Raw genomic sequence first — 22,531 nt, 5'->3', positions numbered from 1 at the left:
GGAAACTAATACACCTCCCTGCTCCTGTTTATAACTTTGTTCCTGTCCTAAAATCCCAGCACCTGGGAGTATTCACGGCTATCCATGGACTGACCACACCCCAGCCTGGAGTTCGGTAGTGGGCCCATGGCACTGGCCAGGTTTTCCATCTCTTCTGGGTGGAGAGTGGGGAGCAAGCAAGACTAAGCTCAAGTGGAGCCTGGGAAGGAAATTTTCAGGCAAAAAGAAAAATAATGGCCAAGCTGTGAGCTTCTCAGCATTTGTTCACCCTGATTCCAGTACCAGCCCTCAGTATTTTGAAGTCCCACACCTTATCTATTCTCAGGAAAGTACTTCTGGTGGAGTTGAATCTATTGTATCCTTAGGTTTGGGTGATTTAGGGCTAAGCCTTTCGGCACAGCCATCCCTCTGGCCAGTGATTGACTTGGGCTAGCCCTTGACATGATATGGGCCAATGCAAGGCAAGCCTAGGACTTTATTTTCTTGTTGGGTGGAGGGGATTTTTTGCTTTTCCCAGGACAGAAATCAGAAAGGGTCCTGGACTTAACTTACACAGGCCAGCAAATTCCTTCTTTATTTAAGCTAGTTAAATGGTCTATTGCTTGCACCAATGATACACCCCAGGATATTTCCTAACCCCCCCCTGCCGCCACCAGCACTTTGTTAAGAAAAAAATTTTGGCCGGGCACGGTGGCTCACGCTTGTAATCCCAGCACTTTGGGAGGCCGAGGCGGGCGGATCATGAGGTCAGGAGATCGAGACCACGGTGAAACCCCGTCTCTACTAAAAATACAAAAAAATTAGCCGGGCGTGGTGGCGGATGCCTGTAGTCCCAGCTACTCGGAGAGGCTGAGGCAGGAGAATGGCGTGAACCCGGGAGGCGGAGCTTACAGTGAGCCAAGATTGTGCCACTGCACTCCAGCCTGGGCGACAGAGCGAGACTCTGTCTCAAAAAAAAAAAAAAAAAAAAAGATTTTTTTTGAGACAAGAATCTCACTCTGTCACCCAGGCTGGAGAGCAGTGGTGTGGTCATGGCTTACTGCAGCCTCAACCTCCTGGGCTCAAGCAGTCCTCCCACCTTAGCCTCCTGAATAGTCGGAACTACAGGAGTGCCTCACCACGTTCCACAGATTTTTTTAAAATTTTTTATTCATTTTATTATTTTTTGAGACAGAGTCTCACTCTGTTGCCCAGGCTGGAGTGCAGTGGCACGATCTCGGCTCACTGCAACCCCCTGGGTTCAATCGATTCCCCTGCCTCAGCCTCCTGAGTTGCTGGGACTATAGGTGCGTGCCACCATGCCTGGCTAATTTTTTGTATTTTAGTAGAGACGGGATTTCACCATGTTGGCCAGGATGGTCTCGATCTCCTGACCTCGTGATCCGCCCGCCTTGGCCTCCCAAAGTGCTGGGATTACAGTTGTGAGCCATCGCGCCCGGCCTGATTTTTTTATTTTTTGAAATTTTTTGTAGAGATGGAGTCTCACTATGTTGCTCAGGTTGGTCTCCAACTCCTGGGTTCAAGCGATCCTCTTGCCTCAGACTCCCAAGGTGCTAGGATTACAGATGTGAGCCACTGCATCTGGCCATGAAAGCTTTCAGTATATAGCAACCTGAGAAGCTTTTGCTCAGGGAAACTTGTGATCACAAACTCACTTGAGGGCAAAATGGAGGACAGATTAGAGAGCGAGGGGGTGGAAGCTAGTCATGGAGGAGGTTCTCCTGTTAGCTTAGGAAAGGTGAGAACCAAACAGGAGCAAGGGATGGAAAAAAGAGATGGGAGTAGGATTCACCTGGACTTGATCCAAGATGGTTGTTTTGATGAAGTGCATAAGATGGAGGGTGGATGCACATGTTTCCGCCTTGGCCACCTGGATGGGCAGTTAAGGCAGTCCTGGAGGTATAAAATGCTGGAGGGAGATTGGAAGTTTAAGGAATGGTGAATTCGGGTGGGCCATTCTGGATATTCTGTTCAGGTTGGACATGGGAGGTGTGGAAGTAGTCATGAAGGAAAAGGTACTAGGTGAAATTACCGTAACAGCTGCCACCCTGGGCTTGTCTCCATCTGGTCCCTATCACACTATTGACATCTCGGCTGCCAGCTTGTTTGGACCCCACTCAACGCCTCTTGCAGGCAGCTGTCTTGTTTTTTTTATTTTTTGAGACAAGAGTCTTGCTCTGTCAACAGGCTGGAGTGCAGTGGCGCGATCTCGGCTCACTGCAACCTCCGCCTCCCGAGTTCAAGTGATTCTCCTGCCTCAGCCCCCTGAGTAGCTGGGATTATAGGTGCCCATCACCGCGCCTGGCTAATTTTTTTTGTATTTTTTAGTAGAGATGGGGTTTCACCATATTGGCCAGACTGGTTTCAAACTCCTTATCTCAGATGATCTGCCCACCTCGGCCTCCCAAAGTTCTGGGATTACGGGCGTAAGCCACCGCGCCCGGCCAGCAATCTTGTTTTTGAAGTCCCCTTCACCTCACAGCCTGTGGCCTGGCATGGATTAAAAGTTCGAGCGAGTATATGAGTATTAAAGATGGAAACTTGGGACACCCTCCCTTTTCCTTTAGAGGCCCTGGGAGAAAGTGCCGCAGTGAAGGGGACTGAGGAGGAATTATTAGGTAGGAAGAGAACATAGCAGAAACTAGATCAGAGAGGTGGGAAGTAAAGGGAGGAGAGAATTTCAAAGACAGAGAGTGCATAATGTATCTGTCTCATGGTCTGGGGACTCCAGTATGGCTCAAGGAGTTAGGGAGGTGATATGGCCTCTAGTTCATTGCATTTCCCCTCCCAGTTAGCTCTGTGATTGGCAACGAGAAAGAGAAATCAGAGAGAATCACAAGGCCCTGTCCTGATGCTGACATAAAAGGTAACTGGCTGCGTTGTCTTTATAATCAGAGGGTTGAGGGGCCTCAGAGTGTAACTGTGGGGCATTAAGTGCAACATGAGAGACCAAAGTTCTTTTCTTTTTTTCTGTTTTTCTTTTTGAGCTGGAGTCTCACTCTGTCGCTAGGTTGGAGTGCAGTGGTGCGATCTTGGCTCGCTGCAAATTCCCATTCCCTGGATCAAGCAGTTCTCCTCCCTCAGCCTCCCGAGTAGCTGGGATTACAGGCACATGCCACCACGCCCAGCTAATTTTTGTATTTTAGTAGAGATGGGGTTTTACTATGTTGGCCAGGATGGTCTCGATCTCCTGACCTCATGATCCGACCACCTCAGCCTCCCAAAGTGCTGGGATTACAGGTGTGAGCCACCGTGCCTGGCCGTGAGGGACCAAAGGTCTTTTCTCCTGGGTCACATCCAGCTCTGGCCCCTGCCAGCCCTCCCCATTTCCATTTCCCCACTGGACACCCAGGGAGGGCTAAGTAAAGACTCGGGTTTGCTTTGAAATAAAAGCACGTGCTGGCCACAGATAGAAAGGCAGAGAGACTCCTTTAGCAAATGTATGGAGATCCCAGTGTGCCGGACTCCAGGCTGAATGCTGGGTTTTCTGTTCTCACAGCCAGGAAAGCACAGATAGAGGTAAGAGGTGAGGAGAGGGACAAAATGATCACCTGTCTTCTACTCATGAGGTTTTCTGGATCAGGAGGAGTTTCGGCAATTGTCTTAAGTCTAGAAGAGAGATGGGTGTATGTGTGTGTGTGCGTGTATGTGTGGTTTGGGGTGACATGGGAAGTGTGAAGGGTGTCTGAAAGAGAGGGATTGGGAAGGAGGGAAATGAGACAGGTTAGTGGGAGATGGATTCTAGGGGCAAGGTTCATGGCGTCCTTGGGGGCTCTCCAGGAACTGGTTGAATAAGCTCTAGCCCCTGGACACTAGGCGTCTACATTGGACCATTTGCTGTGGTTGTTAGGAGGAGGAGGACAATATTCCTGTTGCAGGGAGTTAGCTGACAACCATCAGTGAAGGTCATAAGGATGAGCAGTTCACAAAGCTCCTACACCCTTGTTTCTCATTTAATGTCTGAAAGATCCCTATAAAGCATAAAACAGGCTCACAAAAGAAGGGTCCCAGCCAGGTGCAGTGACTCACGCTTATCATTCCAGCACTTTGGGAGGCTGAAGCGGGAGGGTCCCTTGAACCCAGGAGTTCAAGACCAGCCTGGGTAACATAGTGAGACTGCATCTCTACAAATAATTCTAGAAATTAGCCAGGCATGGTGGAGTGAGCTGGTGGTCCCAGCAACTTGGGAGGCTGAGGTGAGAGGATCATCTGAGCCAGGGAGGTGGAGGTTAAGTGAGCTGAGATCACGCCACTACTGCACTCTAGCCTGAGCAGCAGAGCAAGACCCTGTTTCAAATGATGATAATAATAATAATAATAATAAAGGAGTCCCTTAGCAAAGAAGTGGTGAAGCTAGGGGTTGAGTTCCAGGTCCCCCATAAGGCAAAGGCCACAGGCTCTTTGCCCTGTGTCCCAAGGTAGGGGAACCAGGCAGAGCTGGAATGTGTGCTGTTTGTTTGCCCAAAAACCTATCCAGGCTTACAGGCCAATTGGGAGAAAACATAAAACATCCTCCACAGCCTACATTGAGCAAAACAAAACTTGATTTTGTGCAGGTGTGGGAAGAGGAAAGACTCCTGTTGTGGGAGTCAGGATAGCGGGTTCCACCTCGACTGGGCCCTTGCTGTTTGCGTGTCATTGAATCTCTCTGAACCGCAGTTTCTTCACGTATAAAATGTGGATAAAAGCGCCTACCTCCTAGGAATGATGTGAGGACTCAACAAGAGAATGCACATGTTGTTCTGAATGTAGTACAGGGCATAGCAAGCACTCAGTACTCCTTATGTTTTATTATTACCGTTATTAATACAAAGAGGTTGTGCTGCATGGTTGCTCATTCAGGCCCTGGTGGCTGTTCCCCACCTTCAGCCCTGGCTCCTGTGGCTAGAGCCCTGGTGCCCACAGCTCAACCTGGACCTGTCCACCCTTGAAGGGCTCATGATTCAGCATCAGGGAGTCCCAGATCGAGCCGCTGCCACCTCCAAGTCGGCTGCAGCTGTGCATCTGCTCAGACCACAAGGCTCAATGGAGGATGCTGGACCTCTCTTTGTTCTCCCAACGAGTACTAGGCAAGGAGGGAAGGAAGGTGAGCGCTTAGAAAAAAACGTGTTGGTTTGAACTTAAATGATATTAAGCTATCGTGGAGGTAAAGGAGAGGGGTTGAGCTGGTCGGGAATCCAGGCAACCTGACCCTATTTGCCAGTGTCTACTTTTAATTTTAGTCGTTAAGGGCAAGCGCCCCTGACAAACATGGCGGCGGCAGCCTCAGGCGCGGTCACCTGCCGGAGCTGCGGTCCCGGGGCCGCGCGGAGCCAATCGCTGGGCGGGGGCGGGGGAGAGGCTGGAGAAGCCCTAGAAGCGCGCGCAGGCGCACTGGCTCGCACCTGGCTCCCGCCAGCCGTGGGATTAGGCTTCGCCGGCTACGATTGCGGTGAGACGCTGGCCAGAGGCCGGAGCTCGCGGGCAGGAGCGGGCTGGGCTGGGGCCGATCTGGCACAAACGACAGACCCGAGGGGGAGGGGAATGCTTTGCGCTCTGGGAGTCATGGGGGCTATCTGCGGGGGTCTTCGGGGTGATCATATTGTGGACTGGGAGAGTTCTGTGGTCCGGGCGGAAGAAGCGGGGTTCAAGGGGGCAAGGGTGGAATCCTCGCAGAGAGCCTCTCCGGGGGTCTGGAGGAAAGGGATGCAGTAGGTCAGATAGCTCCCTGGTGGTCTGGGATCGAGGGATGCACTGGTCAGGCTGAGATCCGTTCCATTAGCATAAAGGCATTTAACCCTGGTGGCACTTGGGGAGCTTTAAAAAAACACCGATGCTGGGCCCGCCCGAAGAGATTCCGATTTAACTGTTCTGGGTGAGGCCTGGGCCTGGGTATTACTGCACAGCTCCTCAGGTGATTTTAACGTGCAGGCGGTGGGGAGCAGCCCTACACGTGTTTCAGCACCAGCTATTGAGTGAAGAGCTCCTGGGCTGATCCCAAACTCCTCAGTGGCTTGGGAGGGGTGGGTGGTCCTGAGGTGAAGCTGTCGCCTCTTCAGGGACCTGTGGGGGAGGGAGAGGGAGAAGGTCCCCATCTCAACAAGTTGAAAGCTCATTTCCAGCCAGAGGAGGAGGATGGGCCCCCACCCCCCAAACCTGGTGCTAGACCCTGCTGTGGGGAGACCCGGCAGGAAGACAAGACCCCGAGAGTGAAACAGGAAACACAGCAGACAATTCAGAGGTCAGCTGCCTGTTGAGAAAAGGGCACATATTATACCTTTCATGTTCATTTGTTCATTTGGTATTCCTGAGGACAGGCAGAGAATGGAATTGTTTTCTCTGCTTCACAGATGTAGGAATAGACTCAGATAGCAAGTTAAAGATAATGTTCACACCTGACCCAGGGCTCCTGACTCCAAATTATGCCTCTTCGTAGCTTTTACCTCTGCACTAATGTCTCTTGTACAGTCTGATGCCCCTCACTCCAGGGGCCCAGTTCGACATTCTTGGTTTCCGCCACTAAATTCATCAACCTCCCCCACCCACCATAGATTGGTTCAGAAATCAGGGAGATGCTGCTGCTTCCATCGCTTTCTAGTCTTTACCTCTCAGGGGCCTGACAGGGTGAAGGGGAAGAGTTTTGGCACCTGCTAGAGGGCTTCTTCCAAACAGATCTGATTCTGTCACTTCCCCACCCCAGCGCCCCACCTGTTGTCCTCTGCATAGAATCTTGTACAAGGTTTACAAAACCCTTCCTGATGTGGCCCCTTTCTCCCTCGCTGCTCTGAGCTCTCTTCCCAGATTGTTTCTGTGTCTCTTAGCACAGTGCTGTGCACCCGGCGAAAGCTTAGTAAATGTTCCTCTGTTATGATCACTATTCTTCTTTGTACCTGCTGCCTTGCTTTAGTGTCTTACTCAGAGAGGCACATCAAGCCTCTCAGGCTGCCCCTTCTCTCCGACTCCCACAGTTAAGCAGAACACAGAGCTAGGAGGGGCACAGTGGGGTCTGAGGATGACAGTTTTCCTATGACTGCTGCTGCTGTTCCCTAGGGCTGAGGATATTCATATTGACCTTTTAGGGGCCAATCGACCCAGCAGGGATTGACTGAGCCCGCTGAAGGAGCCTGGTGGAGGCAAAGGGCAGGGATTAAGGGCGGGACTAACCCAGCCCTGCTTTTTTTTTTTTTTTTTTTTTTAGAGACAGTCTCACTCTGTCCTCCAGGCTGCTGGAGTGCAGTGGCGCGATCTCGGCTCAGGCTCACTGCAAGCTCCGCCTCCTGGGTTCACGCTATTCTCCTGCCTCAGCCTCCCGAGTAAGCTGGTACAATAGGCGTGCCCGCCACCATGCCTGGCTAATTTTTGTATTTTTAGTAGAGGTTTCACCGTGTTAGCCAGGATGATCTCGATCTCCTGACCTCGTGATTCGCCCGCGTCGGCCTCCCAAAGGGCTGGGATTACAGGCGGGAGCCACCGCGCCCGGTATCAGCCCTGCTTTTAAGAAGCCTGTGGGCTGGAGGAGGGGAAGGGAGGCATTTGGATGCCTGATAAGGGGGAAAACGGGAGAGAACACCTGACTGGGTGTGCTTGGGAAAGCCGTGACAGTGGATGAGCAGGATTTGATAAGATGGGGGTAGGGTGTGGGGGGATGATGAAGTGAGAAAGCTGTTGTTTTAGTCAAAACCTGTTTTGAATCTTGACTCCAGCACCTACTAGCTTTGTAACTTGGGCCTGTTATTTAATCTTCAGAGCCTTGGTTTCTTCATGTACAAAACGTGAATGCAGATAGTAACAGAGCTGTAAGAGGTCTGATGATGGATATAGAAGCCAAGCATACCCTGTATGGCAGAGGAATAGTATATAGTTATCCTAGGGTATCTTAGCTGACAGGAACAGCACGAACAAAAGTGTGGAGGTGGCGTTTAAAAAGGAATTTGATGGATGGCAGACAAGAGAGGCTAGGATATTCCGGGTGGCAAAAAGCGTAAAGCTTGGGTGCTGGAAAGACAATTTCAATCATGGATTTGGCAGAAAGGTCAATGATTTTTATTTTTGATTGATGTTGCCCCAGCTGGTCTCTAACTTCTGGCCCCAAGTGATACTTCTGTCTTGGCCTTCCAAAGTGCAAAAATTACAGGCATGAGCCACCACGCCCCACCTAGTGACTGATCTTTTTTTTTTTTTTTGAGACGGAGTCTTGCTCTGTTGCCCAGGCTGGAGTGCAGTGCCGCGATCTCGGCTCACTGCAAGCTCCGCCTCCCGGGTTCACGCCATTCTCCTGCCTCAGCCTCCAAGTAGCTGGGACTACAGGTGCCCGCCCCTGCGCCCGGCTAATTTTTTTTGTATTTTTAGTAGAGATGGGGTTTCACCATGTTAGCCAGGATGGTCTGGATCTCCTGACCTCGTGATCCACCCGCCTCAGCCTCCCAAAGTGCTGGGATTATAGGTGTGAGCCACCGCACCCGGCCGTGACTGATCTTTAAAGATCATGAAACCACACGGTGGCTCTCGCCTGTGAGTCAGCACTTCAGGAGGCCAAGGCGGGCGGATCACTTGAGGTCAGGAGTTCAAGACCAGCCTGGCCAACGTGGCGAAACCCTGTCTGTACAAAAAATACAAAATTTAGCCAGGCATGGTGGCACACGCCTGTGATCCCAACTATTTGAGAGGCTGAGGCAGGAAAATTTCTTTTTTTTTTTTTTTTTTGAGACGGAGTCTTGCTGTCGCCCAGGCTGGAGTGCAGTGGCGCGATCTCGGCTCACTGCAGGCTCCGCCCCCTGGGGGGTCACACCATTCTCCTGCATCAGCCTCTCGAGTAGCTGGGGCTACAGGCGTCCGCCACCTAGCCCAGCTAATTTTTTGTATTTTTAGTAGAGACAGGGTTTCACCGTGTTAGCCAGGATGGTCTCGATCTCCTGACCTCGTGATCTGCCCGCCTCGGCCTCCCAAAGTGCTGGGATTACAGGCGTGAGCCACCACGCCCGGCCTTGGGAAAATTTCTTGAACCTGGGAGGCGGAGGTTGCAGTGAGCCAAGATCCCACCACTGCACTCTAGCCTGGGCGACAGAGTGAGACTCTGTCTCAAAAAAAAAAAAAAAAAATCATGAAACCAAACTTCAAAGAAATGGAAAGAAAATGGCTACTGTGGGCCGGGTGCAGTGGCTCATGCCTGTAATCCCAGCAGTTTGGGAGGCCGAGGTGGGCGGATCACGAGGTCAGGAGTTCAAGACTAACCTGACCAACATGGTGAAACCCTGTCTCTACTAAAAATACAAAAATTAGCTGGGCGTAGTGGCACATGCCTGTAATCCCAGCTACTCAGGTGGCTGAAGCAGGAGAATTGCTTGAACCTGGGAGGCAGAAGTTGCAGTAAACCGAGATTGTGCCACTGCACTCCAGCCTGGGCAACAGATCGAGACTCTGTCTTAAAAAAAGAAAAAGAAAAAGAAAAAGAAAATGGCTACTGTGGGCCAGGCATAGTGGCTCACACCTGTAATCCCAACACTTTGGGAGGCCGAGGCAGGCAGATCACTTGAGGTCAGGAGTTCGAGACCAGCCTGGCCAATATGGTGAAACCCCAGTTCTACGAAAAATACAAAAATTAGGCCGGGTGTGGAGGCTCATGGCTGTAATCCCAGTACTTTGGGAGGCCGAGGCAGGCAGATCACGAGGTCAGGAGTTCGAGACCAGCCTGACCAATATGGTGAAACCCCCGTCTCTACTAAATATACAAAAAAAAATTTGCCGAGTGCGGTGGCGGGCGCCTGTAATCCCAGCTACTCAGGAGGCTGAGGCAGGAGAATGGCTTGAACCCAGGAGGCAGAGGTTGCAGTGAGCCTAGATTGTGCCACTGCACTCCAGCCTGGGCAACAGAGCAAGACTCTATCTCTACAAAAAGAAAAAAAAATTAGCTGGGTGTGGTGGCAGGTGCCTGTAATCCCAGCTACTGAGGAGACTGAGGAAGGAGAATCGCTGGAACCCGGGAGGTGGAGGTTGCAGTGAGCTGAGATTGAGCCATTGCACTCCAGCCTGGGCGACAGAGCGAGACTCCATCTTAAAAAAAGAAATAGCTGCTGTGTATTGAGGGTCTTCCATGTAGCAGGCACTTGGCTTTAAATTCCTTTTGCATTTCAGCCCACAGCCATCTAAGAGGTTGACATTAACATCCCCACTTTGTGGGCGAGGAGTCTGAGGCTCAGGGAGAGGGAGTGGCTGGCTCAAGGCCACCAGCTGGGACCATGAGGATGGGTCTTGGAAGGTGCCAGGGAGGTGGGTGGAGTTGGTTGCAGGTTACAGGATTTCTCACCAGCTTATGCAAGGAGGCTGGTGTGGGCTCCAAGCTGTTCTTCCCTGGGAGAGGTGGGGCTGCTGTTCTCTGCTGGGGCGGATTGAGGGTGGGGAGGGCAAGGGGGGGAAGGCTGTTTCCCGATGGAGGAGTGGAATCTGGGAGAGAAACCATTAAAAGAGTAACCCTGCACACTCCTGCCTCAGCTTCCCCTCCAGGGTGGCTGTTTTCCTGGACAAGTTGCAGTTGGCACAGGTCTACAGGGGGCCAGGGGCAGTTTGTCTTTGGCATTCTCAAACATTGTATGTGTTCCTGCTCCTTGCAGGCCCCCATCTTCTGACATTTCCTCGTGTGACCCATCTTTTCAAATTCCCTTACCTGAGGAAGGAGCCCAATTACAAGGATATTCCCCTGCTCCTACCCTGATCTAGGTGAGCCCAATAAAAAGCTAGTTTCTGAGCATCTTCTGTGTGACAGCACAGTGCTCTGTGCTTCCTGGACATTTGTTTAATCCTTTCTGTACCCCTGTAAAGATAGGCATTATTGGCCGGGCGCGGTGGCTCACACCTGTAATCCCAGCACTTTGGGAGGCTGAGGTGGGTAGATCACCTGAGGTCAGGAGTTCAAGACCAGCCTGGGCAACATGGTGAAACCCCCATCTCTACTAAAAATACAAAAATTACCCGGGCATGGTGGCAGGTGCCTGTAATCCCAGCTACTCAGGAGGCTGAGGTGGGAGAATTGCTTGAACCTGGGAGGCGGAGGTTGCAGTGAGCCAAGATTGCGCCATTACACTCCAGCCTGGGCAACAGAGCAAGACTCCACCTCAAAAAAAAAAAAAAAAAAAAAAAAGCATTATTACCCCATTTTATAGATGAGGAAACTCCAGGCCAGAAGGGTTGAATTGCCTGAGGTTACACTCTTAGTAGGAAGTACAGTTGGGATTTGAACCCAGGCCCTGCTGATGGCAGAAGTCATACCTGTTCCATCTCATTAACCTTTGAGGTTTTCTTCTACGCAGTGTGGGTGCAGGGAGGTGGCTGGGGGAGGCTGGGGACCTTGTGTTCAGGGCTCACCTTCTCCAGCAACAAGGACAAATCACTGGGCATCTGGGTAGGCGTGGGGAGCCTTCACTCCATCTTGACAAAGGCAGGAGAGTTCTGAAAGCCCTGGAGGAATTGGAGTAAGTGACCCTGCTAAGGATAGTAACAGAGGTGGACATTGTGCTTTACAGCTCCAAGCACCTTTAGAGGGCATCTCATTTAATTCCCATCTCATCCCTGTGTGGCGGGCATGGGGCCTCTCCATTTTAGGGAGGGGCTGAGAGGTTGGATAGTAATGATATGTAAAGCTTTAATGCTCACCATTTTAAAAAATTTATTTGTATTTCTTTTTGAGGTAGAGTCTCGCTCTGTCGCCCAGGCTGGAGTGCAGTGGCGTGATCTGGGCTCACTGTAACCTCCACCTCTGGGGTTCAAGCGATTCTCCTGCCTCAGCTCCCGAGTAGCTGGGATTACAGGCGCCCGCCACCATGCCGGCTAATTTTTGTATTTTTAGTAGAGACGGGGTTTTGCCATGTTGGCCAGACTGGTCTCAAATTCTTGGCCTCAAGTGATCTGCCCACCTTGGCCTCCCAAAGTGCTGGGATTACAGGTGTGAGCCACTCCGCCCAGCCCCATATGTCTTTTTAACATATGTTACTCAGAAAAGCAGTGTCGAGGGCATGTAGGGTGATGGATGTGTTCATTATCTTGTTTGTGGTTATGATATCACAAGTACATGCATATGGTAAAGCTTATCAGCTTGCATGCTTTGAAAACTGTGCAGTTTAGTGTTTGTCAATTAGACTTGAATAAAGCTTTGAGGAAAAAAAGAAATGCATTTTCTTCAGGGGGTTCAAGGGCCTCAGGGAAAGGCCATCCTCCTGCCTTGGGACAAGATAGGATCACTGTGGCCCACGGGGGTGGTGGTGGGGACTTGCAGGCTTAGAGTGCTGCTTCTTTTTTTCTTTTTGAGACTGAGTTTCGCTCTTGGTGCCGAGGCTAGTGTGCACTGGTGCAATCTTGGCTCACTGCAGCCTCTACCTCCGGGGTTCAAGCAATTCTCCTCCCTCAGCCTCCCTAGTAGCTGGGATTACAGGCATGTGCCACCACACCCGGCTAATTTTTTGTATTTTTAGTAGAGATGGGGTTTCACCGTGTTGGCCAGGCTGGTCTTGAACTCCTGACCTCAGGTGATCCACCCACCTCGGCCTCCCAAAGTGCTGGGATTACAGGCGTGAGCCCCGGCACCTGGCTGGGTCTCACGGTTTTTATAAGCACAGGATGGGGGCGTGGCTTGGGCCCGGGTGGTCTTGGGAAATGCAACATTTGGGCAGGAAAAAAAAAAATGCCTATTCTCACCTAGGTCGGGCCCAAGGGTGGAGCCCTAGCCAGGGACCATGCCCTCCTCTACCCAGTACTTCCCTTCCCTGCTTCCATATCATTTAAAGGGACCACGTCCTTCCGTTTCTGGCACTTCCCTTCCCGTCTTCCTCATTAATACCAACAGTGAGTGCTTTCTGTGAGTTACGTCGTTTAATCCTTATGATTTGCAAAATAGGCATAACAATCTCCTTTACCTTTTGCAGAAGAGGAAGCTAAGGCCTGGGTTGGGTAACTGCCTGACGTTTTACTGTAAGTGCATTGTGTGCCCAAGCTCAGGGTTGTCCCGTCTAGACCATTAAAGTCACACAGTGCAATTTAAGAAGACACTGAGGCCGGGAGCAGTGGCTCACGCCTGTAATCCCAGCACTTTGGGAGGCCGAGGTGGGTGGATCACAAGGTCAGGAGATCGAGACCATCCTGGTGAAACCCCGTCTCTACTAAAAATATAAAAAATTAGCTGGGCGTGGTGGCAGGTGCCTGTGGTCCCAGCTACTCGGAAGGCTGAGGCAGGAGAATGGGGTGAATCTGGGAGGTGGAGCTTACAGTGAGCGGAGATAGCGCTACTGCACTCCAGCCTGGGCGACAGAGCGAGACTCCGTCTCAAAAAAAAAAAAAAAAAGACGTCGAGCATCCAGCCCTGGCATGCGACCTGGCTCAGCACTTGCTGGGTGTCTGCCGTCTCTTCCCACAGGCTCTCTGTTTCCTCGAGTCACTCCCAGATTAGTGGTGTCTAGCTCAGCACTGTTTCCGTTGTGCTTCATTCATAATTCCCAGCGCTGTTGTAAGTACAAACTCTCTCCTGTTGCAAATGAGTTTTTAAATGATTCGGAGGTCTGGGGTTAAGAGCAGAGCTGGCTCTGATCCCTGCTGCTCACTGGTTCCTTATTCCCCAGGGATGAGGATGGCAAGACCGCCTGTGGCCATGAGCCCTCCCCGGTGCTCCTGGGGCTAAGGCTGGGGCTGCAGCCATGGGGCTGGGTCGGCCCCAGGCCTGGTTGCTGGGTCTGCCCACGGCTGTGGTCTATGGCTCCCTGGCTCTGTTCACCACCATCCTGCACAATGTCTTCCTGCTCTACTATGTGGACACCTTTGTCTCAGTGTACAAGATCAACAAAATGGCCTTCTGGGTTGGAGAGGTAGGGCCAGCGCTGGGTGGCCAACATGGAGGAGGGGGTGGGGTGGAGACTAGAGGCTGCCCAGACTGCTGGGCAGATTGCAGGTGCCAGGTCCCACCCAGTCAGAGGCATGGGCAGTCCAGGTTGTTCACCAAGACTCATCAAGAAAAGCTGTGGAGGCCTTGATGACTCCTCCTCGGTGGGGACTAGACTGGCTTTCCTGGCCACTGTCTTACATAGTTGCTGTTCTGTGTACTCATATATATAATAGATTCACATATATGAATTTATCAGCTGCACACATTTACCAGCTGGGCCCTGGATGGGTGGCAGTTTGAATGGGGCAGTGGTTTGACTGGCAGAGTAGGTTTTTTTTTTTTTTTTGAGATGGAGTTTCACTTTTGTCTCACAGGCTGGAGTGCAATGGCACAATCTCAGCTCACTGCAACCTCTGCCTTCCTGGTTCAAGTGATTCTCCTGTCTCAACCTCATGAGTAGATGGGATTACAAGCGCCCACCACCATGCCCGGCTAATTTTTGTATTTTTAGTAGAGACGGGGTTTCACCATGTTGGCCAGGCTGGTCTCAAACTCCTGACCTCAGGTGATCCACCCGCCTTGGCCTCCCAAAGTGCTGGGATTACAGGTGTGAGCCACCGCGCCCGGCCAGAGTGGGTTTTAGCAGAGGAACTGACACGAGCAAAGGTTTGCAGGTAGGAAAGCTGGGGCCATCTTTGAGGGGTGGTGAGCAGGCTGGGGTGGGAGGAGCCCTGGAGAGGAGGCTGTCTAGAGCCCACCTGCCTGTCTCCCCTCTGCCTGCAGACGGTGTTTCTCCTCTGGAACAGCCTCAATGACCCCCTCTTCGGTTGGCTCAGTGACCGGCAGTTCCTCAGCTCCCAGCCCCGGTTGGTGTATTGGGAACAGCTCGTAATTGGTTCAGTCCCACTCTACTGCTACCCAGGAGGGAGGACCCCTGCCTGTGTTTGGAGTGGGGAAGGAAGGGGAGACTATTTCAGTGTTGCCCATGCCTCTTCCCTTACTGGGGTCCAGGGTGCTCTGTTTGGGTTGGAGAGGTGGCCTTGGACGTACACTTGCCTGGCTCGGCAGGGGAAGAGATCTACCCTGGCTTGGCTTGGCTGTCCCCTCTGGACTGTGGACTGCAAACACCCTCTGCTGCTTCTGGAAGATTCCTTTGCCCCATCCCTGCTTGAGCCCATCATCACCCCCAACCTTGAGAAGTGGGCATCCCATACCCTTTGGCCATCAGCCTGACAGGCTAATAAGGGGGTGGAAATTGGGGCAGAGGAGGGAATGTACCCACTGGTGAGTTGTGCTTCCTAAATTGCAGACTGGGGACTTAGGGGACAGTGGGACCACCCTGTTGTGAGTCCCACACCCTGGGCCTCCATCCTTCCCCTGATGCCTGGGCAAGGGGAACTTTAGCCTGCCAAGTCTGACAGGGCATCTCCCAACAACTCTCCTTTCCCCAGCAGGTCAGGCACTGGGCTCTCCTCAAAGGCCGTGGTGCTGACCCGGGTGCAGGCCCTGGGCTGGCATGGGCCGCTGCTGGCGCTGTCGTTCCTGGCGTTCTGGGTGCCCTGGGCCCCAGCTGGCCTGCAGTTCTTGCTGTGCCTGTGCCTCTATGATGGCTTCCTGACACTCGTGGACCTGCACCACCACGCCTTGCTGGCCGACCTGGCCCTCTCAGCCCACGACCGCACCCACCTCAACTTCTACTGCTCCCTCTTCAGCGCGGCCGGCTCCCTCTCTGTCTTTGCATCCTATGCCTTTTGGAACAAGGAGGATTTCTCCTCCTTCCGCGCTTTCTGCGTGACACTGGCTGTTAGCTCTGGGCTGGGCTTTCTGGGGGCCACACAGCTGCTGAGGCGGCGGGTTGAGTTGGCCCGAAAGGACCCAGGGTGCTCAGGCCTGGCTGTGGATAGCGGGTGAGTGGCCAGACCCGGCTCTTCAGGTCCTCACCAGCAACCTTCTAAGTCTGATTTCGGTGCTGGGTCCCCGGCTGATGGGGGCTGCCCTGGGATGTGTTGGGGGATAACTCTGGCCAGCCCCAGGCAGTTCTCCACTCCCTTCTGCCCCATAGCCTGTGTGGAGAGGAGCTGCTTGTGGGCAGTGAGGAGGCAGACAGCATCACCTTGGGCCAGTATCTCCGGCAGCTGGCACGCCATCGGAACTTCCTGTGGTTCGTGAGCATGGACCTGGTGCAGGTATGGGGAGCAGCTCCCGGCCCCTTTACAGCTGGGCTGGACTTCACTCAAGGGGACAGACTCCTTAAGAGCTGGGAACTCGGCCAGGCATGGTGGCTCATGCCTGTAGTCCCAGCACTCTGGGAGGCTGAGGTGGGTGGATCACTTGAGGACAGGAGTTCGAGACCAGCCTGGCTAACATGGTGAAACCCCATAAAAATACAAAAATTAGCTGGGCGTGGTGTAATTCCAGCATATCTGTAATTCCAGCTACTTGGGAGGCTGAGGCAGGAGAATCACTTGAACCCGGAAGGCGGAGGTTGCCGTGAGCTAAGATGGCACCACTGTACTCCAGTCTGGGCAACAGAGTGAGACGACTCCTCAAAGAAAAAAAGAAAAAGAACTGGGAACTGAGTTCTGGGCCACCCAGGAGGTCTGCTGGGCAATTCGATGGCAGGAATGGAGGTTGAGTAGTCAGGAGGCCTGGATTCTAGCTCCCTCTGAGCTTTTCCCTCCCTATATGATCTTAGGCAGGTCTCAGGCTCTCTGGGTAGCCCTGTCCTCTCCTGTAAAGTGAGGATATGAGACAGAGATGCCCCCTTTGGGGACCCTCTAACAATCTTTTTAAGACACCAAGCGCTGCCAGGTGCGGTGGCTCATGCCTGTAATCCCAGCACTTTGGGATACCAAGGTGGAAAGACCGCTTGAGCCCAGGAGTTCGAGGCTGCAGTGAGTTATGATTGCACCACTGCACTCCAGCCTGGGCGGCAGAGAAAGCCTCCATCTCTAAAAAAAGAAGAAGAGCCAAGTGCTGTACCTAAAACATGTAGTATATAAACTAGCTGAACTTAGAAATAAACTGTTTTCATGTTATGAAATTAGTTTCACTAATGTGTTTTCTTTTTTTTTTTTTTTCTTCTCACTTTGTTGCCCAGGCTGGAGTGTAGTGGCATGATCTAGGCTCACTGCAACCTCTGCCTCCTGGGTTCAAATGATTCTCCCACCTCAGCTTCCTGGGTAGCTGGGATTATAGGCATGCAACACAACACCCAACTAATTTTTTATATTTTTAGTAGAGACGGGGTTTCGCCATGTTGGCCAGGCTGATCTCAAACTCTTGGCCTTAAGTGATCTGCCTGCCTTGGCCTCCCAAAGTGCTAAGGTGCTAGGATTACAAGTGTAAGCCCCTGTGCCCAGCCTCACTAATGTGTTTTCAATTAAAAAGAAAAAGCTTTTAATTGCTCCAATACTATTTTGCCATGGCTTCTAACTTTTTAGCAAAGTTAGATAGCACCAGGAATGTGGTTTTAGGTTGTGTTCTGGCATGTTCTGTGTTTAGGGACATGGGGAAAAAGGCCTGCTCTCGCTCTTGCTGCTCTGAGGATGGGGGGTTGGGGGGGATGTGTGCTCCCCTGTTGGCTTCTGGCCTTGTCAGCTCCCCTCCCCCTGGAAGCCTTCTCACTGTCCCTGTTGGGTTGCAGGTCTTCCACTGCCACTTCAACAGCAACTTCTTCCCTCTCTTCCTGGAGCATCTGTTGTCCGACCATATCTCCCTTTCCACAGGCTCCATCCTGTTGGGTGAGTGGGGGCCTTGGGTGCTTCAGCAGGCTGGAAGGAGAGAGACCTGTATTTTTAGTAGAGATGGGGTTTCACCGTATTAGCCGGGTTGGTCTCCATTTCCCGACCCTGTGATCCACCTGCCTCTGCCTCCCAAAGTACTGGGATTACAGGTGTGAGCCACTGCGCCCAGCCAGGGACAATCTTTTTAAGACACCAAGTGCTGCCGGGTGCAGTGGGCAGGGGGGCAGGGTGTGGTGGGGGTTGGGGGGGCGGAGGCTGTGCTGGTGTTGGTCCTCTTGGAGATGGTGGCAACCTGAGGGGGTGCAGTGGCTGGTTAACACAGAGGAGTATCATCTGATGGGCCTGGGTGTGAGTCTTGACTCTGTGCTCATCTGGTGGGCTGCCTTGAGTGGGTTAGTTCATCTTTTTGGGCCTCTCTTTCTCACCCGTAAAGTGGGGATGATAATAGTACTCACCTTAAGGGGCTGTGAGGATGAACTAAGACAGTGAAGCTCTTAGCACAGAGCCCAGTGCATCGCTGGTGTACAGGAGTGCAGTCGGCCGTGAAGTTGATGGTGCTCACTGGCACTGCAGCAGTGCCCTTGACAAGGTGGCGCCCCGTCTCCCTCCCCAGGCCTCTCCTATGTCGCTCCCCATCTCAACAACCTCTACTTCCTGTCCCTGTGCCGGCGCTGGGGCGTCTACGCGGTGGTGCGGGGGCTCTTCCTGCTCAAGCTAGGCCTTAGCCTGCTCATGTTGTTGGCTGGCCCGGACCACCTCAGCCTGCTGTGCCTCTTCATTGCCAGGTATGCCCCTGCCCACGCTCCCCACAACACCTCCATCCCATGCCTTCATTCCTGCCTGCTCTCTCCCTCTACTGCAGCAACCGCGTCTTCACTGAGGGCACCTGTAAGCTGCTGACCTTGGTGGTCACTGACCTGGTAGACGAGGACCTGGTGCTGAACCACCGCAAGCAGGCAGCCTCGGCACTCCTCTTTGGCATGGTTGCCCTGGTTACCAAGCCAGGCCAGACCTTTGCCCCGCTGCTGGGCACCTGGCTGCTCTGTTTCTACACAGGTGAGGGCCTGGTGGCAGGCAAGGGCTCTTAAGGCTCCAGGGGGCACAGCTTACCTGGCACACTGGCTGGCAAGCCTGGACTCTGGGTCCAGTGAGGGAAGGTGGCAACTGGCGTCCCCTCAACATGGCTAGAGTCACTGGGTCACCGATTCTGCCATGCTTTTTTAGTTCATTCATTTATTCATTCATTCAACAAATATGTACGGAATCCCTTCTCTGCAGGTCCTGCTCTGGGTGCCAGGGAGCTAACCATGAATAAGACAGACAAGGTCTTTGCCACCACGGAGCTTGTATTCTAGTCAGGGGTGGGGTGGGGTGGGGTTGGCAATAAACAGCCAAACAAGACATTATCAGGCAGTGATAGTGTTATGGTGAAATTAGGGTGATGTGGGACGGCGTGACCAAGAAGCTATGTAGTGTCATCAGGGAAGGTCTCTCCGAGAAGGTGCCCCTCAGGATGTGAGCTGAGTGGCAAGGATATGTCTAGAAAAGGTCTCAGTGAATTGCAGGCAGAGGGAACAGCAGGCGCAAAGGCCCAGGGTGTCAGGGGTGATGAGGAGATGTGGCTGGAAAAGTGAAGAGGACTTTGTTGATCAGGGCAGTGTTGGAAGCAAGCTGTTGGGAGGGTTTTATTTTTATTTATTTATTTATTTATTTATTTATTTATTTATTTTTTTTTTTTTTTTGAGATAGGGTCTCCCTGTCACCCAGGCTGGAGTGCAGTGGCACGATCTTGGCTCACTGCAGCCTCGACCTCCCAGGTTCAAGTGAGCCTGCCACCTCAGCCTCCCAAGTAGTTGGGACCACAGGCGTATGCCACCATGCCTGGGTAACTTTTTGTATTTTATGTAGAGATAGGGTTTTGCCAGGTTGCCCAGGCTGGTCTCAAACTCCTGAGCTCAGGTGATCCACCCACCTCGGCCTCCCAAAGTGCTGGGATTACAGGCATGAGCCACCACGCCTGGCCAGGGAGGGTTTTAAACAGGGAAGTGACGTGGTGTGATTGACTTTTTAATAAAATTCACTCTGGGCTGGGTGAGGTGGCTCACACCTGTAATCCCAGCACTTTGGGAGGCTGAGGAGGGCAGATCACCTGAGGTCAGGAGTTTGAGACCAGCTTGGTCAACATATAGCGAAACCCCCGTCTCTACTAAAAAATACAAAAATTAGCTGGGTGTGGTGGCGCATGCCTGTAGTCCCAGCTATTTGGGAAGCTGAGGCAGGAGAATCGCTTGAACCTGGGAGGCGGAGGTTGCAGTGAGCGGAGATCATGCTACTTCACTCCAGCCTAGGCGACAGAGCGAGACTCCATCTCTCAAAAAAAAAAAAAAAAGTTCACTCTGGCTGCCATATGGACAGCAGATCATAGGGAGGCCAGAATGGGGACAGCAGGGAGATCTTTGGGAGACTGTGGCAGAGGCCATGGAGACTTGGGCCAGGGTGGTGGCAGGTGGGATGCATTTTGGAGTTGGGGGGAGATGAAGGATTGGGTGTTGGGGAGTGATGGCGTGAAACGAACCAGGGAACTGAGGAGGACTTTGAGGTTTTGGGCCTGAGTTATTGGGTACATGGTGGTGCCCGTCACTGAGATGGGAAGAATAGGAGAGGAGCGGGTTTGGAGGAATCGGGAGTTGTGGTCTGGACATGTCCATGTGGTGTCTGAGATGTTACACCATGGACTTGGAGGGCACCAAGGCTTGGAGGGCAATGGGCTGACCATGGTCTTTCTGTGCTCTCTTGTCCTAGGTCATGACCTCTTCCAGCAGTCCCTCATAACCCCTGTGGGGAGTGCCTATCCCTGGCCAGAGCCCCCAGCCCCGGCCCCTGCACAGGCCCCGATGCTCCGCCAGGGCTGCTTCTACCTGCTGGTGCTGGTGCCCATCACCTGTGCTCTGCTGCAGCTCTTCACCTGGTCCCAGTTCACGCTGCATGGGAGACGCCTGCACATGGTCAAGGCCCAGCGCCAGAACCTGTCACAGGCCCAAACCCTGGATGTTAAGATGGTGTGAGAACTGTGGCAAGGTCACCCCTCTGAGGACGCTGCTGGCAGCCTGGGGGAGGAGCCAGTTTTGTTTTTTTTTTTAAGGATTTCATAGTTGGTTTTTTTTTTGAGATGTTGCCCAAAAAAATGGATCTGTTGCTCAGGCTGGAGTGCAGTGGTGCAATCTAGGCTCACCGAAACCGCCACCCGGGTTCAAGCAATTCTCCTGCCTCAGCCTCCCAAGTAGCTGGGATTACAGGAGCGTGCCACCATGCCCGGCTTCTTTTTGTATTTTTAGTAGAGACAGGGTTTCATCACGTTGGCCAGGCTAGTCTCAAACCCCTGACCTTAGGTGATCAGCCCGCCTCAGCCTCCCAGAGTGCTGGGATTACAGGCGTGAGCCACTGTGGCCGGCCTAATTTTTCTATTATTTAGTAGAGACAGGGTTTCACCACGTTGGCCAGGCTGGTCTCGAACTCCTGACCTCAAGTGATCTGCCTGCCTTGGTCTCCCAAAGTGCTGGGAATACAGGCGTGAGCCACCGCACTCGGCCAGGAGCTAGTTTTACCAGCATCCTGCTCCACTGCCTTCCTCTAGTGCAGCCTGGAAAACATGGCAGCAGGGAGCTCCTGGGGCTGAGCCAGGAGCATCACTGTGGTCAAAATCTCTGCTTAGCTGTCTGGCTCAGCTTGGGCAAAGGCTGGGCCATATGTGCTCAGGGACGTGTTTCTCTTGTAAGGCAGGAGGATAGAAGACGACCAAGAAGGGAGGGGGCTGCCCTGTGGTGCACACGGGCCTGCCATGGGGCGTGGGAGCCCATCCCGCTGCCTGGCTGGAGCTGGCTGCTGTGGTGGACTCAGGAACCACTTCTAATACCGCAACTGCTCCCTTTTGCCCAGTCAGGGAAAGCTGACTGTAAGTCCCACTTCCCCCTCGGTCCACCCTTCTAGTGGTTTCTCTGAGAGGTTTCTCTGCTTCAGCCGTGCTTGAAGTGGCATGCCTCCTCTGTTGCAGGGCTCCCCCACCCCCACACGGCCTCTAAAGATGTTTATTTCCTTACAGACTGATTAAAGTCGGCCATTCTTTTTCCTCAAGTCTGTGCTGTGTGAGTGAGTGGTGGGTTGCTGGGGTTGAGAACTAGGATTCCTTACTGACTAGAAAAAGCCCCCGAGAGCATTTTTCTGAATAAGAGTGGTAGGTAGGCCGGGCGCAGTGGCTTACGCCTGTAATCCCAGCACTTTGGGAAGCCAAGGTGGGTGGATCACCTGAGGTCTTGAGTTTGAGACCAGCCTGAGCCAACATGGCAAAACCCCATCTCTACTAAAAATACAAAAATTAGCCAGTTGTGGTGGTGTGTGCCTGTAATCCCAGCTACTCGGGAGGCTGGGGCAGGAGAATTGCTTGAACCCAGGAGGAGGAGGTTGCATTGATCGCGCCACTGCATGCACTCCAACTTGGGCGACAGAATGAGACTCCATCTCAAAAAAAAAAAAAAAAAAAAAAAAAAAAAATAGTGGTGGGTTACCAAGGTGCCAGGGAGAAAAACATAGATTGGTAACTGCATAGGCACTCGGGCCCAAAATGACCGTTAGGCCTCCGTGCATTTCCCATGTATCACTGCTGGACATGGTAGTCAAAGAGAGAGGAGCCTCTTTTAGGCCCGAGGTTCTCAGCCTTGGGGTCCCCTGGGGAACTTAAAAAATACTGACATCTGAATTCCATTCCTTGAGATTCTGACTTAATGTGTCTGGGGTATGGCCTGGGCAGTAGGATTTTGAACATCTCTGTAGGTGATTTCATCATGCAGCTGGCACTGAAAACCATGACTGTCAGCCACCATTTCTCAACCTTGGCACTAGAGATATTTGGGGCCAGATTGTTCTCTGTTGTAGAAGTTTAGCACCCCCC

At 52.6% G+C, this 22,531-nt stretch overlaps 1 protein-coding gene across 6 annotated transcripts; it reads left to right on the top strand.

Moving 5' to 3' along the window:
• Positions 1–5,353: 5,353 nt before the first annotated feature.
• MFSD13A (major facilitator superfamily domain containing 13A) lies at positions 5,354–20,760 on the top strand. Of its 6 annotated transcripts, XM_030807696.1 has the most exons (11): positions 5,375–5,431; positions 10,587–10,692; positions 13,379–13,468; positions 13,581–13,823; positions 14,624–14,706; positions 15,295–15,747; positions 15,903–16,026; positions 17,487–17,583; positions 18,200–18,371; positions 18,449–18,642; positions 20,389–20,760. In XM_030807696.1, exons 4-11 carry the CDS (start codon positions 13,656–13,658, stop codon positions 20,649–20,651), a joined length of 1,554 nt encoding a protein of 517 aa, XP_030663556.1. In that variant the 5' UTR covers positions 5,375–5,431; positions 10,587–10,692; positions 13,379–13,468; positions 13,581–13,655; the 3' UTR covers positions 20,652–20,760. The 6 variants fall into 6 exon arrangements, with proteins under 6 accessions (XP_030663584.1, XP_030663556.1, XP_030663576.1 ...); XM_030807716.1 differs by lacking the exon at positions 10,587–10,692 and having other exon boundaries at positions 5,379–5,431; XM_030807687.1 differs by lacking the exon at positions 5,375–5,431 and having other exon boundaries at positions 10,014–10,692.
• Positions 20,761–22,531: the final 1,771 nt, after the last annotated feature.

The sequence above is a fragment of the Nomascus leucogenys genome, chromosome 3, assembly GCF_006542625.1.
Source record: "Nomascus leucogenys isolate Asia chromosome 3, Asia_NLE_v1, whole genome shotgun sequence".
In the NCBI taxonomy this organism is placed as follows: Eukaryota; Metazoa; Chordata; class Mammalia; order Primates; family Hylobatidae; genus Nomascus; species Nomascus leucogenys.
This window is presented reverse-complemented; position numbering and strand designations above follow the sequence as displayed.